We start from the raw sequence: 19569 nt of genomic DNA, 5'->3' as shown, positions 1-19569 counted from the left end.
AGTAACTTCCCTGTTTCTCAAAAAATACAAAATATCGTGGCTGCCAAGTATGTGCATAGTGACCCATTGCTTCCTAAGAGTGGTCCAGCCCAGATTTGGAGGAAAGAAGTGAGGAGTGGTCCACTAATTGTATGAAGGCAAAATGCATCTCTTTCTTCCACACTTTAATGCATTGTCAATTCCTGAAACATTTGATGAATCCAAGAGACAGCAGAAAGCGTGGTAGTGATTGAATAAGTAAGGTGATAATAATAATGATAACCAGTTCAATCCCACCATGGCAAAGTTTAATGAAGAAGCAATAATTGACTTTGGCAGGGAGATTTATGACCTTCACCCTTGTTGTATGATAATATCTTTGCCAACTTTATAAGGTTGGAGTATGGTGGTTGGGGAAGGGGAGCTGGGTGTTTTCTGATTCAGTCTTGCCTTATACTCCCTTCTGCTCCCTGGTTCTCTTACCCTGAACCTTTCACCATTAATTCTCTTTTCAAATACCCAGCTAGAGCCCTCACCCCATGTGTTACATGGAAGGGTCATGAATGGTACCTCCTGCACAGAACCATTGTGGGGCTTCTCCCCACAGTAGTCAGAGGGGCCTCTGAAGAGGGCAGATTAGCTGGAGAGGAACCTTGAAAATATTATGTTGAATAAAAGAAGTCAGTCACAATAGGTCATATTTTGTATTATTCTGTTTATCTGAACTGTTCAAGAATAGGCAAATCTATAGAGACAAAGTAAATTAGTGGTTGCTTAGGGATGGGGGAAATTGGGAGTAACTGCTAAAAGGGTACAGAGTTTTCTTTTGGGGATGATGGAAATATTTTAGAGTCAATTGTGATAGGTGCACAATTCTGTGAATATATTAAAAACCATTGAATCGTACACTTTAAATGGGTGAATTGTGTCGTATGTGAATTGTATCTCGGTAACACTGTCATTAAAAAACAAAAAGCCCCAATTGGTTGAGAAGGTGGTGCTGTGCGATGGTTAATCACGTGGACTTCGGTGCTAGAGAGCTTTGGGTTGAAGCCTGACCATACCATGTATTAGCTGTGTGATGCTGAGCGTGCTGCACCCTCCCTCATCTGTAAATGAGGGGAATGATGGGGCAGTGTCCCTCAGGAACTGCAGGAGGTGGGTTTCAGGACCCGACGCGAATACCAAGATCTGCAGATACTCAAGTCCCATGGTTGGCCCCCTATACCCAAGGTTCTGCTCTCTGGAGTCAACCAACCATGGATTGTGTCATACTGTATTTATTGAAAAAAATCTGCTTATAAGTGGCCCAGTGCAGTTGAAACCTGTGTTGTTCAAGGGTCAGCTGTATCAGGGTAAGAAGATTCTTGTGAGGATTGTTGCGATAGTACTTTTGAAGCCCTTTGTGCAATGCCTACGTATTGCAAGCTCTCAATAAGTAGCTGTTTTTAAATGGTTTCTTTTCCCTTGGAATCCCTTTGTGTACTGAGGCCCTGAGAAGTATGACATTGATTGATGTAAACCTTCCCTACTGGGCTGTGAGCCTTTTGCAAGCTCAGAGTTCCTTTAGCTGATCTCAATTTAGCTTCCAATATCAGTTCTTACACCCAGTTGGTGCTAAATGTGTACTTATAAAATTGAATTGGATACATTTGGCTTCCACACTAGATTGGGTACCTCTTGAGGGTCAGTACCGTGACTTCTGTTTGCACCCTACAGGATCAATCACAGGTCATTAGAAAATAGCTGTTGTTTTTCATCATGAAGTCCTTTTAATCAGTGGGCGAATGAAACTTCTAATTCCTTTTGATGTTGTTGGTTGCTTCCCCCAAATCATTTCTTGCCTCCCTCTCTCCACTCTTCCTGGCTGTCGGTGGTGTGATTTGTGGGTATTCAGGGGAGAATCTTGATCATCCTTCATCAGTGCTTCTGTCTCCATTCTCCTTGCCAGAGATCAGTTTAGGAAGGTGTAAGTGATGCGTTCTGGCTGATGAGATGTGCAGGATAGTCTGAGGAAGTTTTCTTTCCTCTTAAGAAGAGATAAACGAGGGGAAAAGGGCCCTTTTCTGTCTCTGGTTGTTGCTGCATGCAGTGGTGATGTTGATGGGCTCGGGAGAACAAGCTTAGGAAGACACGATAGCAAAAATGGGGAGATTGTGGGTTACTAGTGAAGCACTGGCCACTGAAATAACTGATACTGGATCTCCAAGCTTTTTGTTGTGTGCAGTAATAAACCCCACATTTCTGTCACTCTCTTTGACGTTTCTGTGGCTTGTCACTGAGAGTTTCCTGATGTCCTTTTCTGTCTTCTATTCCCACTGCTCATTTAGGTGAACCCTGGAGGCAGGACCATTGATGGGAAGAGTAAAGGAATTCTAAACCAGGGGACCGAGGGAGCCAGGAGGAATCAATAATTAACCAGGTATTTGTTATTCATTATCTGTGATTCATACCTCACTTTCAACATTTAGAGGTTTGTGTGTTCCATAGCCCATCACAGCCTCACTTTTGTGATGGAAAAAAATCCTGACAACTGTCTGATCATCAATACGAGTTACAAAAATAACATATTTTCACAAAAGTCAAAATGCACACATACAAGGGTCCCCGGGAGAAGTGCGCATCTGGCTGTACATAACTTTTGGCTGCTGTGGCCAACAGTGATGTCAGACAGTCAAGAAGGGAGGCTGAGGTAGGTGCTCTATTCAGGGGAAGGAAGAGTTCTTTTGTGAATAGGAAGGAACTGCCCCCAAAATATTGCAGGAGAACGAACACGAGCAGCAAGTGGAAGGAAGAGGAAGACTTACTCAGGGCACTTGCTGGAGCATCTGCCTTTGTGGAGGAAGAGCGGGCGGTCTGGCTGCGTTTGGCACTTTTTGCAAACGCCGCCTTCGGAGCAAGAGGCGCAGTGCTCTGCGCAGCCCTCACAGCTGCCACTTCGCGCCGAGGGCCACGTGCCTTGGGGGCAGGATGAGACGCAGGTCTGAGCCAACAGATACGTGCCTAGGAAGCCCGGGAAGAAGGCAGGTCAGATGATCATCGCATACCCAATTCAACAGCAGACACAGGCAGGCAGAGAACTGACACTCCCAATGGCTTTTTTTACCTGCTCTGAAGACCCAAGTGTCGGGAACACCTATTTCACAACTACCAGAATAGCTGTCAGTGGTGCTGAGTATTTCAGGAGGACTTAAAGCTCTAGAAAGGAAACTGACAGCAGATGCTTTGATGTATTTCTTTGACTTTCCTACTAGTATTGCTGTGGGTCACCATGGGGCTTCCCTTTGCCCAGTCCATCAGTCTGTTAAGACGTTTGTCTGTCTTCCGAGTGTGAGGCAGTTGTACATGCCCGGCCTGATGTAATTTGTTTTTCTGCTTTCCGAAGCCTGTCCTGTTACGGCACTAACAGTGTAGCAACCCTTCCGTTCAACTCTACCTTTAATGGACGGTCCATCTGTTTATTTTTAATAAAAAAAAATCAGATAACATCTTTATTAAAGAAAACAATTTGAAAATCACCCTAAACTCCAAAATTCCAAGAAAAATTCCTTCAGTTTGTGTGTGTAGACTTTATGTGTTGTAGGGGTAGAATCATGGCATATCTATCATTTTAAGTTCTGTTGTTTTTCAGTCTGATGTCACTATTAACATTGCACATTCCAACGTAATGCCCACTTTAATGGGAGTATAACATTCCTAATTCCTTTTCTTGTTTTGTTTTGTTTTTTGAGGGGGAGGTAATTAGGTTTATTTATTTATTATTTATTTAACGGAGGTACTAGGTATCAAACCCGTGACCTCATGCATGCTAACCATGCACTCTACCACTGAGCTATACCCTCCCCGCTGCATTCTTAATTCTTAATGTTAATGAACCATCTTAATACACCATCCTCCAGGTCATTTAGTGTTCTTAGAGACAAAGCAGTTAATTTATTGAGCTGTTATGTTGTTGCTCTTGTTTTTTTTTTCCTTCCCCAAATTCCCAGAAATGAAGGAGGGAATACCAGGTAGACTCTGTCCCTGCCTACGTTCTCTGCTTTCAGTTCTCTTGCTTCAGCTAATGCACTTTAAAAGAATAGTGGAACCTCTAGCAATGTCAGGTACCCAGAGACCCTAACAAATTCTGTGGCCAAATCAATCACTAACTTCTTCGTGCTTTTGGATAAGAAACATTTCTTTTTTATTTTGGTTTCTTGAGCACCAGTTTTTACTATAGGTCAGTATTTGGATCCCTCTATTTTTCCAGAGCAGCCACTGGGATGGGATCATGTGATGGGACTAGATCAAATCCTGCAAACTTTTTACATAAAGATGCTAATATACATGAGTTACAGTGAATTGGACTGGCCACTGCCATCTCCTGTCACACACCACACTAACCTTTCGGACATGAAGTGCACAGGGTCGCAGATCCATGGCAGGTTTTACAAGAAGAATCACAAGGCTGGTATCTTCTCAAAAGGTCTGTGTAGGGAAAGAAACAGGAAGTCCGTCTCTTTTGAACAGACTCATAGTACTACGGTGTTGAGAGCAATCTCATGGGTAATCTCATTTCCCTTTTCACCCAAAATAGAACCCCTTAGATTTTACATTAGCTAAGTGTTGACACCACCCAATGCCAACCATGTGGGCTTCATTTATTTTATTTTGTTACTCCTTCATTGACAATTGATTATCAAGACTTTCTTGGCAAACTCCCAGTGACAGGATAACCTTAAACACTATGGGGATATTTGAACTAACAAGCGTTTCTTCTTTCATATTTCAAAAATGTGTGGGAGTGAGTGAGTGTGTGGTTGTGTATATGCTTGTGTGAGTTTTCGAGTCAAAGATAATCACTTATTTCCCTAAGACTCTTAGATGACCACTTTGCTTCACTCCAGGATGATAACTGAGAATTCATTGTGCCTTTCATGGAGAAACTTAATCTCTTTTTTGTTTGTTTCTTGTTTTTTGGAACCAGATCTCGTAACTGGTTGATGTTTGGGTCTTTGTGTTCTTCAGAGTAGCCACTGTGGTGTGCGACCCAAATTGATCTCTTAAATGTGCTCCCAGTCATCGCTAAACGTCAGCATAACGGAGCCACCCAAGAGCTTTCTGGTTGGTCAGGTGATAGGGCATCCCAGGTCAATATGCCATTAAACTAGGAAATGTTAAAGCTGTTTCCCCTTTCCCCAAACAACCATTTGATGCGCAGGCTTTTCCAGAAAGTCGGCAACACTGTGGGGCAATTTCACAACATACATAACAGCCTCAATGACATCACTCACTCAGTACACAGATCTTGACTAAATTTCAGTAATCGCTTGGGAATCAGCATGACTCACACAGGGGAAGATTAGAAAAAGAAGTTCTAGCTCAGAATACGTCATATGAATGATCCTGAGGTTCAGTCAGTTGTTATTATTGGCATCTTACCATTTCCCTCCCTCTCTCGCTGCCTGCCTGCCTGCCTGCCTGCCTGCCTGCCTGCCTGCCTGCCTGCCTTCCTGCCTGCCTGCCTTCCTTCCTTCCTTCCTCCCTGCCTTCCTTCCTCCCTTCCTTCCTTCCTTCCTCCCTTCCTCCCTTCCTCCCTTCCTCCTTCCCTCCCTGCCTCCCCTCTTGCCTTTCATTTCCTTCCTTCTCTTCCTGAAAGTCAGTCTGGCAGAGTTTTCTTTCTTGTCACACCTGCCTTCAGAGCCCAGCAGTGCCCCTTCCAGGCAGGGTAACCATGGATATAGTAATTAAACTTTCAGAGTCCTGCTTCCCATGTCTCTTAAATGAGAGCACATGATTCTTCCCTTATAGGACTCTTGTGAAGTCTGAATGAGACAGTATGGGTGAAGTGTGCACACACTGGCTCCGTCAGTGGTAGTTCCTTCTGCTGCTTCTCTCCTCTTTCCTGGTTTCCTCATTTGTTACTATTCTACCCCATTTTTGAGGCTTTTATTCCCCTTTCTCCTTCCTCTGTTCCGTACTTGGCGTGGCACCAGGAGGCATTGTTTGGTTTCTCTCATGGTACTCATGGTTAGGAACCTGATGAGTCTGCTTCAGAGAAAACTAGGTTTGAAGGTAGGCAGGTGGATAATAGAGACAGAGATCTGTGGATATAAATGATTGTCCATCCTGCCAGGCTGAGTGGCAGTTTTTTTCCCCTAGTTTGGAGAGAAAATTTTGCACTGGTTTTCCAGTAGACCAACTGACTGATGTCCTCTCCCTGGGGAATCTGTTAAGAGTTCAGTTAGCCAGTGCAGAGCAATACTAGCCCTGGGATTTTCATGAAAGCGGTCTGCCTAGAGGTAATGGATGTGTCAGCTAGCCTTAAGGTGGTAATCATTTTGCAGTATATACACATTTCAAATCATCATGTTAAACCTACACAATGTCGTATGTCAGTTATATCTCAACTAAGCTGGGGAAAAGGTGCTTATTTAGTGGTTGAGAGCAGTTATTCAAAGAATAATAACAAAATAATATTCATCAGACATTGAGCAACTTGAAAATCTTCAATATTCTATGTCCAGGCCATTGGTTGATTTTATCATTTTTGTGCTAAAATGCTATATTTGAAAAGATTTTAAAATTAATTTTCTCATATTTAAAAATATAATGTATATATTTACACATAATACATGCATTTATAATTACATAAACATAACTCACATTCTGGCAGTTTGCTAATTTTACTTCAGTACACTTGGCATAAAATTCTGTAATGTCCTCATACTTCCACTAGAGGGTACTCCGTACACACAGTTAGCAGTCAGGCTTGGGCAATGGATGAAGTCACCCCCAGCCAGAGCTTTTTATCATAAAAGATCAGTGACTTAATCTCAACAAGTAAAATTTGACCTTGACCGTAGTTTCTCCGTTTTCTACTCCAGAAATTCTAGACTGAACAGGACCGCCACCACCCCTCACCAGAAATAACCTTGACAAGAAAATGTAATCTCCATCCTTCAAAAATGACTATAGTTCAACCATATAAAACAGAAGTTCTTCTTTTAATTTTTTCAATTAAACAAGCAATACTCACGTGGTTCAAAATGTGGAAAAGGCATGTACTGTGAAGTCTCCCTCCCCATCCCCCCCACCCTTTTTATATAGACTTTATCTATTCACACTGTTTATCATGTTGCTTTTTTTTTTTGGTAACTCAGTATTTTGGAGACCATTCTTTATCAGTACATAAAGAACCTCTTCTTTCTTTCTGATGGCTCCATGGCATTCCATCGTGTGGATGTGTCATGCTTCATTTTTCTACGTTCCTATTGGTAACCGTGTAGTTTTTTCCCCCAATCTTTGCTATTTCAACAATGCTGCAGTGACTGGGAAGGCACTATTCTTAAAAATCTGTGAGGACAGAGGCTTTTCTTGACAGCCTTGCCCAAGCGTAAACACTTAGCACCTGAGGAATGTCCTCGTGTGTTCTAGAAGTCTCCAGTGCTGTATGCTTCCCAGTCTCTCCCCTTTGGGCGCCCACTTATATTTTTTGTGGTGGTCCCCTCCTCTCTCCACTTCTCTCACGACTTCTCCATCCCTGTTTGGTCCTCCTCGCCTGACTTCTTAGGCTGATTTCTACATCACAGAGACTCTCCTGCTATGTTTGATGGTCGTCTCCCTATTTCTCTGTTACCTCTTTTGATTCGAAACTTCCACCTTCGTCGCTCCTGCGGTGGGCTCTTCACTGAAGATGGGCTTGTGGTGCGCACAGGTTCTTTTTTATTAAAAGAAATAAAGTATTTTATTTTTTTAATGCAAAAAGGATAAAAAAGAAGATAAAGTTTGCCCATAATCTTACTACCCAGAAGTGTCTGCTGTGTATACTTTGTCATATAGATTTCCTATCTTTATATTGAATGTGTGAGTATAATTATATATGTGTACATATACATAGTCATTTACATCTTTTGCATTTGTAATACTGACCCTACAGTTTGCATTTAATTTTATAACTCCTATAGGCATTTTCTCTTGCCATGAAGATTATTTGTAAAAATTCTTTTTAATGGTTTGTGTATTTGCATGAACCTTAATTCACTTAATTTTTTCTCTTGTTGCGTTTTTTAGATTGCTTCCTCCTTTTTTTTTTGTTACTATAAATAAAACTTCTATCAACATCTTTGTACGCATTCTTGGATAAGTCGGGTCTCAGTGTGGCTATTAGGCATCCCAGCTGCTCACTATTTGCCCTTCTTTCTGGAACCGTTTTGTCCAGACCTGTGTTACTCTCTAGGCCTCCAGATTGCTTTGTTTCATGAGCTCAAGAAGGTAGTTTTGAAAATGAACTAGTGTTTCATGTGTGAAAACTAGGTTCAGTTAAAAGGTTAGAGGATAGATTAACTTTTATTGTATCATATTATATGCTGGAGGCTTTGTATGTGTTCTAGCATTTAATTCTCCAAATGACCTTGTATGAGATAGTTTCATGTTCTCATTTTACAGGTGAAGAAACCGAGGCTCGAAGTGGATGAGTATCTTGCTCAAGGTCACAGAGCTAGTAGAGCCAGGATTTGAATCCAGGTATGCCCAATTCTGGAGCCTACATTCATTAGAGGGATGACTTAGTAATTAAGTTGGATTTAAGATAGTTTGGTAGAGGTCAAAGTGGTGATGTGTGGTAAAATGGCTCTTTGGAAAACAAACCAAACAGAAAGCTTGATTCATCATGTTTATAAGTTTCCATGGTGTAAATATTCCCACCATAGCTGATTTCAAGTTGCCAGTGGTTTAATGATCTACTTAGAGAGGTCCTGGATGTTTAGTAGTCAGTGGAAGCGGGTGCAACTGGCTCCTTCATACCACTGGGCCAGGAGTTTACTTACTTACCCAGAAACATGTATTTCCTGCACACTGGGTTCTGATTGGTTAGTTAAGTAAAAATCACATTCTCATTTCTCAGTTAAGTGAGGCAACTGTATATATCTACAAAGTCCTTCTAAAAATCAGATTTTCATGGTATCTTTAAAATTCTCTAAAGTTTAATTACTATCAGGTAACATATCTCCCCCCTCCTGAGAATTTTTTTCCACACACGAGTGGCTTCCAGCACTTGTAACTGACCCTGGGATTTCAGTCTTTCTCAGAGCATAGGAATTAAGATCAAAGACAGGCTAGTGATAAATTGTTAGGATGTGGTCAAAGATAAAAAGTTAATTTACCATGTCTGTGCTTTGTAGATTAGACTACCATCAGAATATGTAATTAGAGCCTGCTACAAACGTGGTTTTAATCAATGATGGAAATAGGTGGGTAAGGAAATCTGCAGAAATTATTCCTAGGACTTTCCAGGGGGAAAACCACTTAAGAAAATTCAAATGATTTAACAGCAATAGAAGAGTAAACTGTTTCCATTTCCAACAATGGTTTCAGGAAACCAGCTGAAGCCATCATCTCCTTTCAAAGCCCACGGCAGGTCACACCTGAACATTTCCGCCATCGGTGGCTCCATGTGATGGCTGAGTCACTGCTGATGCCCTGGGGCAGCCTGCTTAATACTGGTTCTGTAATTGCCGTGCTGGGACACTGGACCAAGTAACCTTCAGATTAGTGACTGGGGAGTCTGGGGATGTTCTGTACTTCTGCGCTCTGACTTCCTGGTGCAGGAAGAGCGGTGAGTTGAGCAGCCACCTTTGGAGACCGCTCTGTCTTGGCTGGAGGATCTGCCAGCCGTGGCCTGATGTGTGGGGAGCTCTCCATCCCTGGACAGGGATGGGAGGTGTTCCCGTTCAGCTGGTGGCTGCCAAAGAGTGATGCCCTCTTGTCATCGCCACTCTCTTTGTGGGCAGCCACCTTATTAGAAGAGAAGTTGAGCGGATTTTTACTTCCAGGGTGCTTCCTCAGCGCACGCTGACCTAGATGTCGGGGGCAGTCGCAGTCTTCAGATGGCAGACACGATCTGATGGTTTCCGCTGGCAGTAGTGTGGCTGAAGGGGTGAACTGAAGTTTGTCCCATCTTACGTGTCCTCCCTGGATCTGAATCTGTGTTTAAAGCCACGACAACAACATAACACCTTCCTGGTACCACCTAGGCAGTTACATTCTCTCATAAACACTGTGATTTGTCTGGATTGCCTCTAAGTTGACCCAAGATGACTGCAGTCTGCTTTCCATCATATTAAAAGCTCAGCTAATCAGTGCTGTCCTCTGGGACCCTCTGCTCTCCTATTACCACCTCAACCTTGTTGTTGTTGGTTTTTTTTTCCATTTGGATTTTTAAAAATTTCCCCTAATGCCCCCTTTCTGCCTCGGCCCCCTGAGGATCTCATGGGACATTGCATTGTCATGTCTCCTGGGGGGTTTCTCAGACCCTCCGTGGGCAGAAACCGTTCCTCACCCTAGGGCTGGGTTTCTTGGGGAGGTTACCAGTGGCATCAACCGTGTTTTTTTAAGGAAAAGAAGTCAGGAGGAAAATGCAGGCATTGGCTCAGACCATTTCAGTGGTGCCTACTCTACACTGGGGAAACTGAGCTGTGGTCTCCCCTTGCTCATTGAAGAAACATTTTTTTTTTATCACTGTTAATAGTCTGCATGTCTTATTTCCTAGTGCGTTGAGGTGGAAAAGTGCAGCCATGTTGTTGACTTTATTGCTTTTGTCCAGCCACGAGAAACATTCTCATCTGCTTCCCAAATTCCTTATTCGTGCTAAATCCCCAAATGGACTAATTCCTTCCTCTCTTCAAAAACATTACGTTTTGATTGTAGAAAATGCAGAGGGGTGGGTGTGGTGCTTCGACAAAGGGGAACAATCAGGACCTGATTTCTGCTTGCAGAGTGCGTAGTCCAGTTGAAAGGGACGTGTAGTCATTCAGGGAATCAAGTCTGCTCTGACTCTTGGCTCCCTGAACCTTTTCATCATCTGGACGCCAGATAAAATACAGATGTTCAGAGCTAGAAACACAGCACCAGACTATTTTCCTCTTGGCTTGCACTGCCTCTTAAATGCCTGCATGCCAGACAAACTCATATGCAGCATTTTGGTTCAGCTATAATTCACGGAAGATATCCCAATCTGAAGAGAATGTGTTTCTTCCCAGCTGTGTCTCTGAAATCCGCCCGCGTTCTCAGTGGCCTTTGGCCGCTGGGTTGGTGATGGTCTCTGAGCTGGTTTTCCTTTAAGGTCACATGTGCGACAGTGTTGTGGTAGACAGCAGCTGTGGACATCCTTCCTCTGCAGCCCAGCAAGAACCTTTGCTCCTGCCCCAGATCTATCACTCTGCAGTGCTCAGAAGACTCGTCCTGAGCAGACCTTCTTTCAGCTGCTGTTTGCTTCTGCACTGAAATGACCTTTTTTTTTTTTTTTTTAAAACAAATCCTTGCCTCAAAATCCAAACGAGAGCATCTCTTGTTTTCATGAGTGTCTCTGCATAGAATGTGAGTCAGATTTTTCCAGCATGAGGAAGATTTTGTTTTTTAACCACCTCTGGCGTGGAGAGGTCACTGCAAGTTTGTGGCGACCTTGCTGGGAAGCCCGTGAGCAAGGCTTCGGGGTGAGGAGGCCGAATGTGAAGACTCAGGTGGGGAGGAGCACATCCGGGCTTTTACTGTGAGGTTCCAGGCTCCCACGCTTCTCGTCCCTTCTGTCTCCTCTCAAGCCCCCCGCTTTCCCCGTCTGCAACTGGAGAGGGCAACTTTTAAAAGGCAGTCTTGAATAATGGTAAGTTCTAGGGATGCAGCCGGAAAGTCAGCTCTTTGACCTTGAGCTCCCATACTTCAGAGCCATTCTGTCTTGTCTGACCAAACAGGCCTGTCCCACCGCTGGTGTTCCTTTATCATATAAAGAGGTAGATGAGTGTGTGATAGAAGCTATTGTGAAATCTTTGAGAAAATGGTAGTCATTTCTCTCTGTGACTCTCTTCATATGTTCCAAGGTCTACTCCACCCGGGTAGAATCTCACGTGGTCAGACCAGTCGTAAATTGCCTCTTGGGTTTTCCCTCCTGGCAAAGGCCATCCCCAGCCTCCTACCCTTTCCCGCAGTGAGCATCCAAGAGGCTCTGGGACTCCAAGCTTTCGTTTCACAGCTGCCTTCATCTCTTGAGGATCCTGAAAGGAAGGGTTCGGGGGTGGGGGGAGGCAGAGAAGGCAGCTGGACACCTGCGATCTCTCTCGGGAAGCACGTACCATTCCAGAATCTGCCTTCCACCTGGGTCTGGGTGGGGCGCACGCACGTCCCACGCAGCAGCTGCGACCCTTCGTGGCAGCTGCTGCATTGGTCGTGGCCAAGGCCGGTGCAGGTCTCGCAGGCTGGGTGGCAGGGCTCACATTCTCCCATCTCTGGGTCTCCGTAGAAGCCAGGGTCACACTTCCTCACACAACTGCCGCCTGCGTAAGAACACAGGGAGGAGGTGTGAAGGCGGAACCCTGGCTGGCTTAGCCTGGGGCTGTTCGCAATGCCAAGTTCTAGACAGGTCGCAGGGAGTCCGAGGAACATACTTGCTTTAGTTTGTTTTTAAAGAAACCATGATGAGGGGAGGGCATGGCTCAGTGGTAGAATGTGTGCTTCGCAGGCACGAGGTCTTGGGTTCAGTTCCCAGTAATAAAATAAACCTAACCCCCCCCCCACAATAATATTTCTAAAATTTATAAAGAAACTGTGATAGCAGTAGCTTATTTCAAGCAAGAAACATGTCTTAATAAATCCCACACTTTAAATCCTCTTTCAACTGAAAATTGAACTTGGCTAGCAGCTCAAAGGGTTAGGAGCTTGGAATAAAGATCTTTACATCCTCAAGGCCTTGAGAAACCACGAATAAAATGATCTCTATGTAGAGGACCCCTAAAGGTCACTGTGGGCCGTCTGCCCCACTGTCTCTCCCACAAAAATTCCAGGGCACTGGACCATTCTTCTTCAGCTGGAAGACTCCCAGCATGTCTTTCCTAACCATCCATTTCCATCAAAGTCAATGAACTGTCCAAAGTCTAGGACAGAGGATTTTGTTGAACTTTTATGGTGCAAGGAATACATAACATGGATTAAGTCTCAAGGAAAGAATCGTGGTCTGAATATTCCAGTTGACCTGAATTCCGAAGCATTTCTCTTCAGCGCCCCTCCCTCCCTCCCATTCCCTTTTTATCCCTGTCAGCTTGGAGATATTTGAGATTAATTAGTGCAATAGGAACTGTGCTTCAGTTATGAAAGCAGAAGGAAGTAGTCCTGGCGAATGTTTCTTTTCAAACCAAATTAAAATTCCTCCTTGGACAAGAGGCACAGAAAGACTCTCAGACTGATCAGACCAGCTCTCCCATTTCTGGGTGGAGCCCTGGAGCCCGGTTCTCACTTCAGACGATGCCATTTCCGGGCTTACCCAAGAGGAAGAAGCCCTCTTCACACCAGTAACACTCGTGCTGGTCACAGTTGCCGCAGTTGGTGCCACACGCTTTGCATCCAAATTCTTCTCTGTAGGTCTTCTCAGGACAGGTTTTGTAACAGTGGTGTTCAAACCTGTGGGGAGAAGACAGGAGTTTCTTCTGTGAGTTATGTTGACATATTGTTCTTTACCACCGTAATTTAAGTTCCGTATGTGTGTCTGTACATCATTTTTTGAAGATATAAACCCTTTTTCCTTAATTTTTTGAGGTATAATTGACATACAACATTAGTTTCAGGTGTGTAACATAATGATTCAATATTTGTATATATTGCAAAATGATCACCACAGTAAGTCTAGTTAATATCTGTCATCATACCTAGTTACAGATTTTTTTTCTGTGATGAGAACTTTTAAGATCTACTCTCTTAGTAACTTTCAAATGTTATGCATCATTAAAAATTTTGTTATTGAGCTATTGTTGATGAGCAATATTATATAAGTTTCAGGTGTACACCATAGTGATTCACAGGTTTTAAAGGTTATGTTCCATTTATAGTTGTTATAAAACGTTGGCTCTATTCCCTGTGCTGTACAATATATGCTTGTAGCTTATTCACTGTATACATATATTATACATCATTTTTAACAGGTGGGTTTTAAGGGAGAAAACTTCCTCTTGGTCAGTTGTGTGTTCTCCAAACCAGGTCACTAACCACCTCCCTCTGGAGTCCAGGGACCCTGTGTCGGGGCAGCAGGGCAGAGGCTAGGAGGAAGGAAAGGGGAACTGATGTTTATTAATGGAGCGCTGATTACATGTCAGGTATTAGCTCATTTAAATCTCTGTACAGTCCCCAAATGGCAGCTGTTACTCATTTTTAATTTCTAGATGAGAGAGCTGAGCCTCAAGGTTAAGCACTCAAAATCACACAGGTCAAAGAGGGAGTGGGATTTTACCCAAGATCCGTTTGAACAGACAACCTGTGTGCTTTTGCCGCATGGCACCTGCCAGGTTTGAAGTAGTTCATTGTTGAGTTCAAGCAGCTTAGCATGATGTCTGTAACCAGATTGCTAATATTACCATTGAAGTGCCTTCGCTTTTATGTACTTACGGTTTTACGTATATCATCTGTTATTTCATTCTACAGTAAATGTTGTAATTCAGACTCCAGTGAATTACAGGCTCATTTGAAGGGGGAGCGGAAGGAAAGTGACCTTGCCCTCTGATGAATTTCACAGCATCAAAAAGATATCAGAGGGAAGCTCTGCCTTTCTTCTTTAACAACTATTGTGCAGTGTTTTATTAGCTGCACTCAAAGTTGCTACACATATCCTAAAGGGCTATGAATATGTGTTTCTGGAAACAGCTCATGCTTTACCCTTCGTGATATTGGGCGTGCTTTTTCAGGGTACTTGTGTCTCAAGGGGTTTTATGAAACAAGCTCATTAGGGAGCAGCAGTGGGACAGAGAGGTTGACAAGGCTGGCTCCAAAGCTGAACTGAAGAAGCAGCTCTCAGGTGACAGAGGAGGTAGGTGCAGGGAAAGGGGTGTGTTCTGGTGTCAAAATGAAGGAGTTGAGTGAGGCTGGAGGGATGCAGAGTTGTAAGAGGGACAGGAAGGAGAGTTCCTCAGCTGCTTCTACACGGTCGCTATTTCTGTTTGAGTGTGTGTCCTCCTCCCTCGGTTCTTAAAGGAGCGTTTTGTACCCACAAGCACGTGGCCTCACGGAGGATGCTTGCATTTCTGCCGTTCATCTCTGCTGGGGGTTCCTGGGAGGGGCCACATGCAGGGAAGTGCCCACCATGAACGTGCTGATGAGTGACTGGCTCCTCATTGAACGCCATCTGGTCTCTCTTACAGCAATCTGGGGGCCTCTTCTCCACCCCCTCCCCTGTTTCAATGGAATACTAATTTAAATCCTTCCATCAGCAGTGATGTAGGGATGCAGTCAGTGTAGAGAATATTAGACAATTCTGGAGAAGTTGAATTAAAACCATGAGGTTAAGTAATGATTAGGTGAACAGATCACTTTCAGTATGTTTCAGCTTGTTGGGTTTCTCTTTCCCTTCCATCCTCCCCAACCCTTTTAATCTCTTCCCAACACCACCACATTTTGAGTTCTGGGAACGTGACAGAGGAGAAAGGCAATTGTGGTGCCAGGAGGCCCAGCAAAGTTGAAGTGACACACGGGTAGACCCCCCACTAGCTTGTGTGCAACATGAGTGAGCCAGTCACCTCCCTGAGCCTCAGCGTCCTCTTCTGAAGAAGAGCATCGATCCCGGGTCTTTGACAATCTTCACAGGAAGGTGAAGAGAAGTAATGGACGTGAGAATTTGTTCACCACAAAACTCCAGTTCTTAGGATGACGGGGAGGAACTGTGCACCCTGTGTCTTATTTGGGGCCTTCCTTTTCTTTTTATCTCCCTTCTTTTTGTAGTTTTTCTTCCAAGATAGGCACCAAAGTACCCTGGGAGGGAGACTAGAGTAGGAAGAGGAGGTGACTTTCAGACGTACCAGCTCTGATTTGTGGGCTTGTACTAGAGAGCTGCAGGGGTGATGGTTTTCTGCATTTCATTTAACCTGGTGGTCTGTGTCTGTCATTACCCAGGGGAGGATTAAGACCTAACAAAACACCTGGCTTTATCCTGGACTGCCTGACTCCTATTAAGGATGAGGTCTCCACGCAGACATTTGGAAACAGCTTGCTTGGGGTCGGGTAGATTATTAAAGTCTGTCCATACACAGCAAGGTCTGAATTTGGTAACCTGTGGCAGGATTCCTAGACACCAGTGTCAGGCTGGGTGACTTCCAGGACCAAGAAAGAGAAGACCTCCTTTTGAGGCAAGGAAACAGCTGGGCTCTTATTGCTAAATCCAAGAATTTTTCATTAATAACCTGACAGGGGAGAGTCACTTCAGGGTGCAGGGCCTCTTTGCTTTAATCACTGGGTTTAGGATTAAGTTGGTAATGCTTAAACTGCAGAAAAAGTTAATGCCATGAAAAAAAAAAGAAAGCCAGGCTTACATGTAATATCCTGTAATGCATGATGTGCAGGTTCCCGGATCATCTGGAAAAAAGTTATAATAATGAGAAATCATAATCCTCAAGAGTTCATCATTTAGAAAACTAGGCTTTAGAAAAGTGGTGGCTTCAGACAAGTGCTTCTAGGATAGTTTCATGAAATGGACTGTCCAGAAATATGTGAATAGCTTGTGCCATTTTTAATTAGTAACAAGATGTATGTGATGATTTATCTTCATCAAAGCTCGTAAAATAAGAGTTCTCATAAAAACTTGGCCCTGACTTTCAAGGAGGAATAGGCCCAAGCTACTGGGTGTTCAAATTGCAGATTAAGAATGTCTCGCATGAAGAAACCCCTGGCCACGACTGAGGGAAAGCCGTCAAGCACGTCCACACGCACACATGTTCGGAAGGGGCTATAAGCTTCCGACCCCGAATGGTGGGCTTTTCACACATTAACCACGAGTGCCTGCCAGTGCGAGGGAGTGACATCTGGGAGGCTGCTTTGAAATCTGGACAATTATTTTGTTCCAATACAGTATCCACTTTGTGTTCTACACTTCACCACCCTCTTAAAGAAACTGTCCTGTTCTCATTAAGTACAATGAGTCAATGTGTCCCTGTTGGCTCAGAGAAGAACTCTTTCCTACAGCTTTCAGGGGACTTAATGAGAGAGAAAGGACTTTGAGAATCACTAACTCAGTCTATTTCCTTCCTGGAAAGTTGCCAACTCCCAGATCCAATTATTAAGACAATTCTGTGACTCGCTCCGGCCTGCAGTTCTTGTGAGTAACAGAGTTACCTCCAGTAAGTCCTCTCTGTGATCTAGCCTATACTCCAGTCCTGCTCTTTTCGTTCTAACAGGAGGTGGGAAACAGTTGCTCCTCTTTAAAACGTTTCTCTTGGTGTGTGAGGTTGTGTCACCTTTAGCTTTATGTAAACTAAATGAAACGACGTCCTCTGAGTTTTGTGCCTTGTTTCCCTTCCTAGTCAGCTCTAGGCTTCGTGCTGGGTTTCAGGAAGCCTGCCCCTTGGTGGTTGAGTCAGCCTCACCGAGTCTGCAGTCAGATTTCCACCTTAGGTCCTCCTGGAGGTGCTGCAAGACAGCACTGCTGTGTGTCGCACACGCTGCGACTGATGCGTGTCACCACAGTCATAGTGGCTGGATTTCCAGAAGCAGCCCTGCTGTGTGAGCACTGCGTGCCAGGATCTTCCGGACATAGCCTAGTAAGGATGCCATGGAGAGGGCGCTGGGGGCTGGGCTACCTGTTTCTAATCTGAAGTTTCAACCCCAGCTTAACTGTCTCGTGAACTTGCACAAGCGTCACTCTTACTTTCTGAGTCCTGATTTCTACAGGTGTAAAATGGTCTGGTTGAATACGATGGTTGCCAAGCCTCCCTAAAAGTCAGATTCTGAGGCTGAGTCTAGCAGGAATGAGCAAACTATGGCCCACTCGGGGGCCCAAACCAACTGGGTCCTTCTGTTTGCATATTGTGTATGAGCGCTTTCATGCTGCACCATCAGAGCTGAGTAGTTGCAGCTGAGTTAGAAAATACTTACTATCCATCATTTTACAGAAAAAAATGTGCTGATCCATGGTCGTAGCACTGTGACTTTGTGAGTAAGAGTTTCCTCGTGACTTTGTCATGCTTGGGTCTGTTAAGTGACACAGGTGCATATGCTGTTATCTTAACAGCTGGCCCCAGAGTTCCTCTAAAAGAGAGAATTGTCTATATTTAGGAAAGTAATCCTATTAAGCGACGTGGGATAGAAGTTTAATCAGAAGGATTAAACAAGAGCCGAGACAACCGAGGAGATAGGCTTCTGCAGGCAGCCACGATTTGCTCATGGAAGGGAAATGGTTTTTATGTCTGGGCCAACCATGTTTGCTGTAGGGTGACTAGGGCAGGACAAGGAAGTGGACCAGAAACCAGGCTTATTAAAGGTGGAACTGGGAATCTGAAGCTAGAGGAAGCCCTGAGAAGGAAAAGCTCGTTGGAATTCTCAGAATTCTTGAGGTGGAAGCTTTATGCTTCCACAGTCTGTTGACTGGGGATCTGAATCCACTTGAAGGGGGTGCAGAGGCCCCGGTGAGCACCAGCAGTTATGCTGGGTACGTTTATTTCCTGTGGTGAGTCTGTGTTTGCATCTGTATTCTTCTCAGTTCTGCACCTAAATAAGCTACCACTACTCAGCTTACATTTGGACGGCTGTCTTCTTCCTTGCCCGTCCCTGATGAACATATTTGACTCTGACAGTTTTGCTGATTTGGCCAGGGCTGGGTAAATTCTAATCCTGTACTCTCATGTTCTGGCCATCCCTCCCATCTAGGAACTTAATGAGTTTGCTCTCTGCTCTCTTAAGCAGGCCACTGATGAAAATGTGAAACAGAACCAGGCCTCAGAAATGTGCATACCAATGTAATCTCCAGTCCAGGGACTTTTCCAGCCCAGTTGTGCTGTGAATTTGGTACCTTTACAAGAGTTTGCATAAATGAATAATGCATAGAACAAGAACTCTGTCTTGTGACAGGTTATGAATGCCCGTTAGTCTTCCTTATTGTGACCAGTTGTTTTAACGCATAAGAATTATTTAAAAATTTTTTTCTACCCCAGAAGATCCACAAGTCAGACATAAGCTAAATGGATTTAGCTTGACCACTGAGAGGCAGCTGTTGCAGGATTAAGGAAAGGTAGCAATCCCAAACCTAGAAGTAAGCCAAGTTGGCATTTGGATGGTAAGGAGGGCTGAAGGAGAAAGACGAGTTCTCCTGGCTTCTGATATGTGCGTGTATGTGTCGGGGTAGGGGCCAAGGAGGCGGTAGTCGAAGAGTCTAAACAAGCTAGAATTGTTAACTGTCTTGAAAGGTGTTATCTAAAGTCGGATATTTAAATAGCTCTGGTTATTTGATCTTGTCAAACTTTTGAGCTGAGAGAGCATATTTTGAGGCGGGAAGGGGTAAGTTCAGTCAGAATTCAGAGACAGAGCCTTCTGCATTTGGAAAAAAGCCTCCAGAAACAGCCACTGGCTTTCAGCTGCTCACATCCCAGCTAAAGAGAATCTGTGAGCAGACGCCTTGTCAAGACAGGGATGCAGCCTTCCTCTCTTGAGAAAATTCATTTTATTGTCTCATTTTTATGGCCTGGGGTGGGCAGGACTACAGTGTACTTTCTGTCTGGAGAGAGCTTCGTGATCCTCTGTGACACCTTTCCGCTGTTTCCTTGGTGACCATCAGGGTGGGAACTCACTGCAAATTCACTGTCCTCATGGAGACAT

General features: G+C 44.1%; 1 protein-coding gene and 1 long non-coding RNA gene across 6 annotated transcripts in view; one reads left to right on the top strand and one right to left on the bottom strand.

Annotated features, from left to right (window-relative positions):
- The window catches only part of PCSK5 (proprotein convertase subtilisin/kexin type 5), a 413936-nt gene that overhangs the window by 33264 nt on the left and 361103 nt on the right, over nucleotides 1–19569 (bottom strand). For 2 of the 5 annotated variants that reach the window (XM_074361722.1, XM_074361725.1), the window contains exons 25-30: nucleotides 16296–16338; nucleotides 13268–13404; nucleotides 12084–12284; nucleotides 7598–7678; nucleotides 4363–4446; nucleotides 2787–2982 (exon numbers count right to left, since the gene is read on the bottom strand). In XM_074361722.1, the coding sequence (XP_074217823.1) occupies nucleotides 2787–2982; nucleotides 4363–4446; nucleotides 7598–7678; nucleotides 12084–12284; nucleotides 13268–13404; nucleotides 16296–16338 (742 nt within the window). Of the gene's footprint in view, nucleotides 1–365; nucleotides 2102–2786; nucleotides 2983–4362; nucleotides 4447–7597; nucleotides 7679–12083; nucleotides 12285–13267; nucleotides 13405–16295; nucleotides 16339–19569 lie in introns of those variants that run through there. The other 3 variants (XM_074361726.1, XM_074361723.1, XM_074361724.1) reach the window with 3 other exon arrangements.
- Nucleotides 7686–19569, top strand: part of LOC141577463 (uncharacterized) — a 40715-nt gene continuing 28831 nt past the window's right edge. The window contains exon 1 of the long non-coding RNA XR_012506401.1: nucleotides 7686–8484. This is a non-coding gene — a long non-coding RNA (uncharacterized LOC141577463). The remainder of the gene's footprint in view (nucleotides 8485–19569) is intronic.

This window comes from Camelus bactrianus, chromosome 4 (assembly GCF_048773025.1).
Source record: "Camelus bactrianus isolate YW-2024 breed Bactrian camel chromosome 4, ASM4877302v1, whole genome shotgun sequence".
Classification (NCBI taxonomy): domain Eukaryota; kingdom Metazoa; phylum Chordata; class Mammalia; order Artiodactyla; family Camelidae; genus Camelus; species Camelus bactrianus.
Note: the sequence above shows the minus strand (reverse complement) of the source record. Positions and strands in the feature narration are given on the sequence as shown.